A 9,662-nucleotide genomic window follows, 5' to 3' on the forward strand; every position below is an offset into this window, starting at 1 on the left:
CAATAATACTTTCATGTTTCTGACCATTTCAAATTTCGTCTTAAATCTCATTGTAAATAGGCATTGCTGTTTATGAAGATAACAAATGTAAAGAAAAGCCCCCATCTTCAAGAAGCAAATAGAGGCAAGCAAGTTAATAAGTGATATTCAACAAGTAATAATGTTGGACTAAATTTCATGCAAATTGAAAAACAAAGACTTTGACCTCTTTTGCTACAAGGTCTTAGGTAAAGCATAAAAATTTAATTATTGAGACCCTGCGAAATCATAAAGAATCCAGCAGAATTGTGGACATCAAATTGTTGATGATGAAGAAAGAAATTGATGGAATTTCATGTAGTCACAAATACCTTGTTAGGATTGATGCAAACTAGCATGGAAAATATGTCAAAATGGACCACAAATACCAAATGTCAAGTCGCTTAAGAGATGGAGATTTCCAACTTATGTACTTAAGAGAACCCAAGTCAAAAAAGCATTATCAAAAAAAAAAAAAAAAACAAAAAAACAGTGATAGTTAGGCATGCTAGAAATTCAAAACCACATAGACTCATGGACAACGAATAGTTGTACTAGGACTATCACAGAAAATTAAAAAAAATGCCTAAATTATCATTAAAACTTTGAATGAATGCTTTAAATATCATAGATAAGATGTGATAGTTATGCTGTGCATCCGTATGCACCATGCATGGTGCATACGGATGCTAAAACGACGTCGTTTATTAAAAAACGCGCGTCTCCCCTTTAAAAAAAATTCAAGTTCGATTCCCAGCAACAACATTATATTGTTCATTCATTCTGGAATTTTAGTTCATAGATTATAGAATTATAGTTCATTGATTATGGAATTATAGTTCATCGATTATGGAATTGTAGTTCATCGATTCTGAAATTTTAGTTTATAGATTATGAAATTTTAGTTCATTCATTCTAGAATTTTTAGTTCATAGATTAGATTATGGAATTATAGTTCATCGATTATGGAATTATAGTTGATCGATTATGGAATTATAGTCCATCGATTATGGAATTATAGTTTATATGTTGTTGCTGGGAATCGAACATGATTTTTTTTTTAAGGGGAGACGCGTGTTTTATTAAAACGACGTCGTTTTTGCATCCGTATGCACCATGCATGGTTGTTAGATATATTAAATATAATATATTTAATATAATATATATTAAATATAATATAATATATCTATAATATATATATATATATATATATATATATATATATATATATATATATATATATATATATATATTTGAGAAGAAAGAGGGAGAGAGAGAGAAATATGAATAGATGTTTATTCACTTGATGTTTTTGAAATGCTTTGTAATTGAACCTATTTATACTAAAACATGAATAGCAAAAGTCCTAAATTGATGCTAATAAACTCCACGTACTGCTGCGAACTCCATGCTACAATCCCACGTATTAAGCATGTTGTAATCCCATGTATTAAGCAAATAATCCCACTACTTGGTTTAATAAATATAATAATAATAATAATAATAATAATAATAATAATAATAATAATAATAATAATAATAATAATATTATTATTATTATTATTATTATTATTATTATTATTATTATTATTATTATTATTATTATTATTATTATAATAACATTGCCTCCTTTAAACCAAGTTGGAAATATTGGTCATCCCAATATCCTTCTTCAATTTAAGAAACGTCTCGGTCTTTAACGGCTTTGTAAAAATATCTGCAACTTGACATTTACTCGAACAGAACTCAATGTTGATTTGCTTTTCAGCAACCAATTCTCTGATTTTGTGATACTTGATATCAATATGTTTGCTGCGACCATGAAAGATAGGATTCTTTGACACGAAATTGCCGACTTGTTGTCACAAAAAATAGTTGTAGGTGCTTCCTACTCGTGTTGTAAGAACTCCAAAATTCTCCTCAACCAAATTGCTTGAGTAGCACAATTTGCTGCTGCAATATATTCTGCTTCTGCGGTTGAAAGTGCTACAATCTGCTGCTTCTTTGAAAACCAAGAAAATATGGTTGAACCAAGATAGAAGGCATATCCTGATGTGCTTTTTCTGGTCTCAACATCTCCAGCCCAATCACTGTCTGTATACCCAACAAGCTTCACAGCTTCATTTGTAGAGTAAAAAATTCCATCATTACTCATACCTTTCACATATCTCAGAATTCGCTTTGCTGCAACCCAATGTGATTCTTTTGGTTCCTCCATGAATCTACTAAGTATCCCAACTCCAAAAGAAATATCTGGCCTTGTTGCCACCAGATACCTCAGACTTCCAATTAAACTTTTATAAGCTGTAACATTCACATTCTTACCACACTCATCTTTGGACACCTTTAACTTTTCAGCTAACGGCGTTGAAACTGGTTTGGAGTTTTCCATTTTGAACTTTTTCAAAATATCAGCAGCATACTTCTTCTGTGAAATAAAGATTCCACCATCCATCTGAATAACCTCAAGGCCAAGAAAGTAAGCCATAAGGCCCATATCAGTCATTTCAAACCTCTTAATAAGTGCCTCCCTGAATTCTGAGATTAGCTTCAAGTTGTTTCCAGTAAAAACCATATCATCAACATACAGACAAATTATCACAATATCACCAGAATCCGTGCATTTGACATACAAAGTGTGCTCATGAGGACATCTCATAAAACCACTTTCAACAAAATATGAGTCAATGCAACCATACCACACCCTAGGCGCTTGCTTTAAGCCATACAAGGCTTTTCTCAACCTGTACACCTTATTTTCTTCCCCTTTCTTCAGAAATCCTGCAGGTTGCTCAACATATATTTCTTCTTCAAGAAAACCATTCAAAAAAGTAGACTTGACATCCATTTGATGCAATTTCCAATTATTTTGAGCAGCAAGAGAAATAACCATTCGAACTGTATCAAGTCTACTCACAGGAGCAAAAACCTCAAAATAATCAATACCTGGTTTCTGCTTGTAACCTTTTGCTACTAACCGTGCCTTAAAACGGTCAATTTCTCCATTTGATGTGTATTTCGTTCTGTAAACCCACTTCACTCCAATTGGCTTCTTTCCAGGAGGTAAATCTGTTAACTCCCAGGTACCATTCTTCTCAATGGCACGTATCTCCTCATCCATCGCCTTAAGCCAATGAGTTTCTGTAGTAGCCTCCTCAAAAGTTAAAGGATCACAATCTGCAAAGAGAGCAAATTGAAATCTCTTCATCAGACAGATCATTATCTTGACCCAAAACATAATCCTGCAAGCGAGCTGGTAAGTGGCGCTCGCGCTGAGATCGCCGAACTGACGACTCTGGCTGTAAAGGAGACTGGACATTATCTGGAATCGATTGCTCTTCAACAATATTTTCAACCGCAGGAATAACAATTGAACTTTCATCTTTAGCTAACCAATCCCAGGCACCATATTCATCAAAAGTGACATCACGACTTATAACAACCTTCTTAGTTTCAGGATTGTATAGTTTATAAGCCTTTGAAGCGTCACTATAACCAATGAATATGCATTTCTCACCTTTATCATCCAACTTCTTTCTCAATGGATCTGGCACATGTGCATATGCCAAACATCCAAAAACCTTGAGATATTTGATAGAGGGTTTTCTCCCACTCCAAGCTTCTTCGGGTGTCTTATCACGGACACTTTTAGTTGGACACCTATTCAACACATAGACAGCACAAGCAACAGCTTCTGCCCAAAAAGGCTTAGGCAGATTCTTGGATTTCAACATGCACCTCACCATATCCATGATAGACCTATTCTTCCTCTCAGCCACTCCGTTTTGTTGTGGAGTGTATCTGGCTGTCATTTGGTGCTGAATGCCCTTCTCTTTCAGAAAATTATCACAGGCAATATATTCTGTACCTCTATCAGTTCTCAAGATTTTAACCTCATAACCACTTTGCTTCTCAACAAAAGCCTTAAATTGTTTGAAAACATCACATGCTTCAGACTTTTGCTTCAGAAAGTAAACCCATATTTTTCTACTGACATCATCAATGAAAGTAATAAAGTACTTACAACCTCCATGTGAGGGAACCTCCAACGAACACAGGTCTGAGTGAATAATCTCCAACTGTTTTGTGGCTCTTCTTGACTTGCCCACAGGGAAGGGATCTCTATGTTTCTTCCCAATCACACAAATCTCACATATACGATCAGGGACATTCACAACAGATAAATCAGAAACAAGTTCATTTCTCGCAAGATAATGTAATCCAGAGAAATGGAAATGCCCAAATCGCATATGCCATAACCAATTTTCATCACAAACTTCAGAATTAAAGCAAGCAAGGAGAGTATGCTTAATTTTCAAAGGAAATAGTCGATTCTGAGACATATTTACCTTTACAATCAAAACTCCTTTAGCATCAGCAATGGTACAACACTCCTGAGCAATATCTATCTTATATCCTTTTTCTGACAACTGTCCCATACTCAACAAATTTTGGTGTAGTTCAGGAACATAGAACACATCGGATATAAAATTGTGAGTACCATCCTTCAACTGAATGGAGATTTTACCTTTTTCCAAAATTGGCACCTTTGACTTATTGCCAAATGTCACTTCAGACCGGACTGATTCATCCAGTTCAGAAAACAATTCTTTCTTCCCACACATATGGTTACTACACCCAGTATCCAAGAACCATATGTTCTTATCTGCAGAAAAACTATCACTGGCCAAAAGTAAGGTTTCAGAATTCTCACCAGACTTTTCAGCAGTGTTTTCAGCAATGTTTGCTTGATTTCCACGATTGTTGTCCTCATTATATCAACAATCTGCAATCTTGTGTCCATACTTGCCACAATTGTAGCAATGAAATGGAAATTTACCTTGTTTAGTATTACCTCCACCTCTTCCTTGGTTGGAGTTACCACGTCCTCCTCCTTGGTTGAAGTTACCACGACCTCTTCCACCAGAACCTCCTCTTCCTCTTCCACGACCTCTACCAGATCCTCCACCTCTTTGATTAGTGCCAGTCACATTAAGGGTGACTTGGCTCTTCAAAGCTTCTTCTGCTAGTGGTTCCGATTTTGACGCAATCCTGTCAATATGACTTTCTACCATACCTTTCAGCTCTGCAATTGATAAGAGCTCAGTTTTGTGTGACTCTATGATCGAAGCCACCACATGGTCATACTTCATCGGCATAGTTCGAAGGCACCACATGGGACATCATAATTTGCCAATAATTGTAATCGAGTTTCCCGTCCAATTTGGGACCCGACCATACAATATTGAAATTTGTTGCCATATTTCACTACGGGAAATATTTCAGGGTTGAAAGGTTGACTGACTCTGATACCAAATGTTAGATATATTAAATATAATATATTTAATATAATATATATCAAATATATATATATATATATATATATATATATATATATATATATATTATAGATATATTATATTATATTTAATATATATTATATTAAATATATTATATTTAATATATCTAACAATGGTGCATACAGATGATAGTACTACTAGTGAGACCATGTCCTAAAAAAAAAAAAAAAAAAAAAAAAAAAGCTTTACCAATTCATCCTTCACTTTTTCAGAGCATACAACAGAAACCCCTTCAAGCATGTCCACTTTCCTGACCTGAAGTAATGACAAAAAATGGTTGAAGTTTCAAATCACCACTGTGTAAATAATCCATAATATTCATAAACTCATGAAGCTAAATAGCATATAAAAAGGTGAGAAATGGAACCCAAAGTGGGTCATAATAAAGAAACAGTATAAAACATGTCATAATTTTTATTTTTTATTTAAAACCAAAAAGGAAATCTTTCATTCATACACATACAAGGATAACACTGACAAACTTATGTCCAACAAAACTCACTCTCAATACTTATTAGCAAAGGTAGAGAGATACTTTCACATAGATTTTATTTCATACTTCAATAAATAAACACAGAGCTTACTATACAAAAGCAGAGAAGCAAAAGATCACTCCATTACTGCATTCACACATTAAATAAAGGAACAAAAATTCATGACAACCAAAAATAGTCCAATTTACAGAACAAAACTAGACATATAAAGCTTCTTCTTATTGCATTATACATATATACTACCCTACTGGATAAGTATACAAGTGTATCAAACCACATTGGAATTCAATGTAGAACACATATCTACCAAATCAATGCATCCATTAATAGAGCATGACACCATGTAGCAGTTTAAATGAACAAGCCCAATGCTCAATCAAACACCAATTCATGACTACAAATTAAGGTTTATATTATATCAACCAATCAAACAGAATTGTCTTAGATGGTGAAAATAGTCATTTAAAAATAACACAACCTTTCAATTAAACTAAAGCCATTGCATCACCACTTCATCTAAAATTAAACTATCCCTTTTAACCTTTAAGTTCAGAATCTAACACAACTAAATGATTAGGCTTTCTTCTGAATAAATGAATATCTAATAAATGAAAACTAAAACAATAATATAACATAAAGAAACACCTACCGACGTTGTTGCATTCGTCAGCAGGGCGGAGGCGGAGACGAGTACAGCGTGAAGAGTGGAGGCGGAGTCCTAGTCGGCAGCAGCTTTGTCAGATTCGTCAACAGGAGCAGGGCGGAGGCGGTAATAGCAGCTTAGTCGTCTTTGTCGTTGGCAGCAGCTTCGTCTGGAGGCAGAGCCCTCATCGACTGTCGTCGTCGGCTGATTCGCCGTCTTCGTCGAATTGCTCAGCAGGGCGCGAAAGGTGTAGGCATTAACCCTTTCAAATGGGAGGTCACAGATTCGAAGTGATTGGCAAAATCACAAAAATGTAGGGAAAAACATTACTTTCACATATTAATCTAAACATTCAAATTGATACAAAAAAAAAATTAACTCTTTGTGCCTAAAAATTAGGCAAAAAATTGATACAAAAAACATTTTCTTACAAACCATACACATCATGTACTCCGTACTCGACACCATAGAATCTAATGAATGGATGACCTTTAATGCGAACTAATAATTAGGAAGTAGTAATAATGTTTAGGCGAAATAGTAGGGCAAAGAAGAAACCAATCAGGAAGCGCAACCCGGGGTCGGGTTGGCACAAAGTCGTTCCCTTTTGTCTCATCAAATAGCCCTTAAAGCAAACCCTAGCCTTTGCCCCAGGCTCCCAGCATCCCAGAATTCTTCTTCCTTCATCATTATTATATAAAGCACCAGCCTCCTCGAAGATCTGAGATCTTGTTATTATTTCTTTCAAATTGAAGCGGTTCTTTTTCAATTCTTTTGTTTATTTTCATTCATCTCTTGGTTCGGGATTGTTTGTGAATGGTGGAAATTCTGAGTAATTTGTTAATGATCTCCCCCTTGTCTTCTTCTCCAAGAAGGGGGGTCTCCGTTTCTTCTTCGTTCTCTTTTGGCTCCTGCAAGGAAGGCTGGTACTACCGCTGCCTAGGCGTCGACCCTTAGATTTATCTCTTGTTGCTCGCTTGTGATTTTGTTTGTTTTTTTTTTCTTTCATTTTGGTTTTCTTATTTCCTTTCGAACCGGATTGTTTTTTCTTGGATTCGTAGTACTCTTTGTTTTTGTTTCTCGGAAGAATTGGAATTGAATTACTCATCCTTTCATTCGAAAAGGATTTGATTGATTGATTGATTAATTGAGTAAAAATGTTGCTTTACAAGCCGAAGAAGAGTCAGGTAGGGAAGGGCGGCAACCGCCTTTTGTTAAACATTACTGTGCTCGGAAGCGCCGGCCCTATCCGGTTCGTTGTTAGTGAGGAAGAACATGTGGCTTCTGTGATCGATACCGCCTTGAAATCTTATGCTCGGGAGGGACGCCTGCCGGTTCTCGGCTTGGATGTTAACAACTTTGTTCTCTATTCCCCCAATGCTGGGAGCGAAGGTATTTCATTTCCCTGCGATCTCCTTTTTATTTTTTTCTTCTTCTTTGAAAGACTATGTCTTTGATCTGCTTTATTGAACGCTTGTTGGGTAATTCTGTTTTCTGTGAAGTTGTGTGCATTTTTCTGATTAAGAACAAGGAATTCATAGATTGTCATGAATTTTGCAATTTGTTTTGATCACATGGATTCTGGGTTTTCTTAGGCAATCACCTTTACTTGTATTTCTATTCATATGTGAATTGCTGAAACATTGATGCCTAATTGATATTTGAGTTTGTCAGATTCCCTAAAGATATATCATGCTTGTTTTAATCATATTTCTGTATATTGATCCTATCTCTTGGTATTTTTTTTTATTTTTTTATTTTGGTATGGAAATTGTATGTGTGTTCTCTTACTAATTGTGGGATTAGGCAGTATATATGGTGTGTGCATTATTGGTTAAAAAAAGGTTGGAAATTTACACCTCTTAGTTGATGGGACATGATTGGATCATTTGGGGTTCATAACTTTGTATGTATGTATGTATGTATGTATATGTGTGTTGTCTTACTAACTGTGGGATGGGGATGTGATTAGGCAATAAAGATGGTGTTTGCATTATTGGTTAAAAGGGTTGAAATTTGCAGCTCTGAGTCCATGGGACATGTTTGGATTATTTGGGGTTCATAACTTTGTATGTATGTATGTATATGTGTGTTGTCTTACTAATTGTGGGATGGGGATGTGATTAGGCAATAGATATGGTGTGTGGATTATAGGTTAAAAAGTGTTGAAATTTGCAGCTCTGAGTCCATGGGACATGATTGGATAATTTGGGGTTCATAACTTTGTATGTATGTATGTATGTGTGTGTGTTGTCTTGCTAATTGTGGGATGGGGATGTGATTAGGCAATAGATATGGTGTGTGGATTATAGGTTTTTAAAAAAGGGTTGAAATTTGCAGCTCTGAGTCCATGGGACATGATTGGGTCGTTTGGGGTTCGTAACTTTGTGCTGTGCAAGAAGCCGCAGTCTGAGAGAAGAGTTGATGGAGGAAGAGAGGCAGCAACAGCATATGTTCGCAAGGGGTCTGGCAGCTGGAAATCTTGGTTCAATAGGTCTCTCAGTCGCAAGGTCTTGTCACATTGAGGATCCCACTAGACTTGCCACAACATTATTGTGGTGCTGATGATTCTGTGTAGAAGCCTTTAAAGGTTTTACATACATGATACATAGGCGGCGGCTTCAAGTGCGCCTTTAATTTCTTTAATTTCTTTTTATGGAATTCAATAAGGATGATGCCCTGGTGTGCTGTTTGTTTTGCTTTGTTTTTATCAGCAGCATTAGCATTAGTTTCTGTTGCTATGTTGACATTGTTCACTAACATCTGTTAGTGTTCATTATCCGTAATAAAATGTTTTACATTTTTCTACATGCCTCGTATAGTCGTATGTATAAATCAAATATCAAATAAGAACAGCACAAATATTACCCCCCATAAGTGTGCTGCTCTTCTTCTTTGATATTTGTTGCATCACTGTAGTATTACACTATTACTGTAGATAGTTTTTTTTTTATTTTTTTATTTTATTTTATTTTTTTTTTGTCACTTTATTAATACTATTTTTTATGGGATGACAATTGGTAGTTAATAGTTAGCCTTGGTACCCTACCCGATGAATGTATGAAATGTGTGTATAATTGAACTCAACAGTTTGTATAGATATTAGGATACAATATATATATATATATATATATATATATATATATA

General features: G+C 35.2%; 1 protein-coding gene across 1 annotated transcript; it reads left to right on the forward strand.

The window, feature by feature from the left end:
• Positions 1-7,092: 7,092 nt before the first annotated feature.
• On the forward strand, positions 7,093-9,320 carry LOC109163359 (uncharacterized protein At4g22758-like). The gene is made up of 2 exons (XM_019312120.1): positions 7,093-7,907; positions 8,856-9,320. The coding sequence occupies exons 1-2, from the start codon at positions 7,673-7,675 to the stop codon at positions 9,038-9,040; spliced, it is 420 nt and encodes a 139-aa protein (XP_019167665.1). The 5' UTR covers positions 7,093-7,672; the 3' UTR covers positions 9,041-9,320.
• Positions 9,321-9,662: the final 342 nt, after the last annotated feature.

This window comes from Ipomoea nil, unplaced genomic scaffold, assembly GCF_001879475.1.
Source record: "Ipomoea nil cultivar Tokyo-kokei standard unplaced genomic scaffold, Asagao_1.1 scaffold3017, whole genome shotgun sequence".
Taxonomy (NCBI): domain Eukaryota; kingdom Viridiplantae; phylum Streptophyta; class Magnoliopsida; order Solanales; family Convolvulaceae; genus Ipomoea; species Ipomoea nil.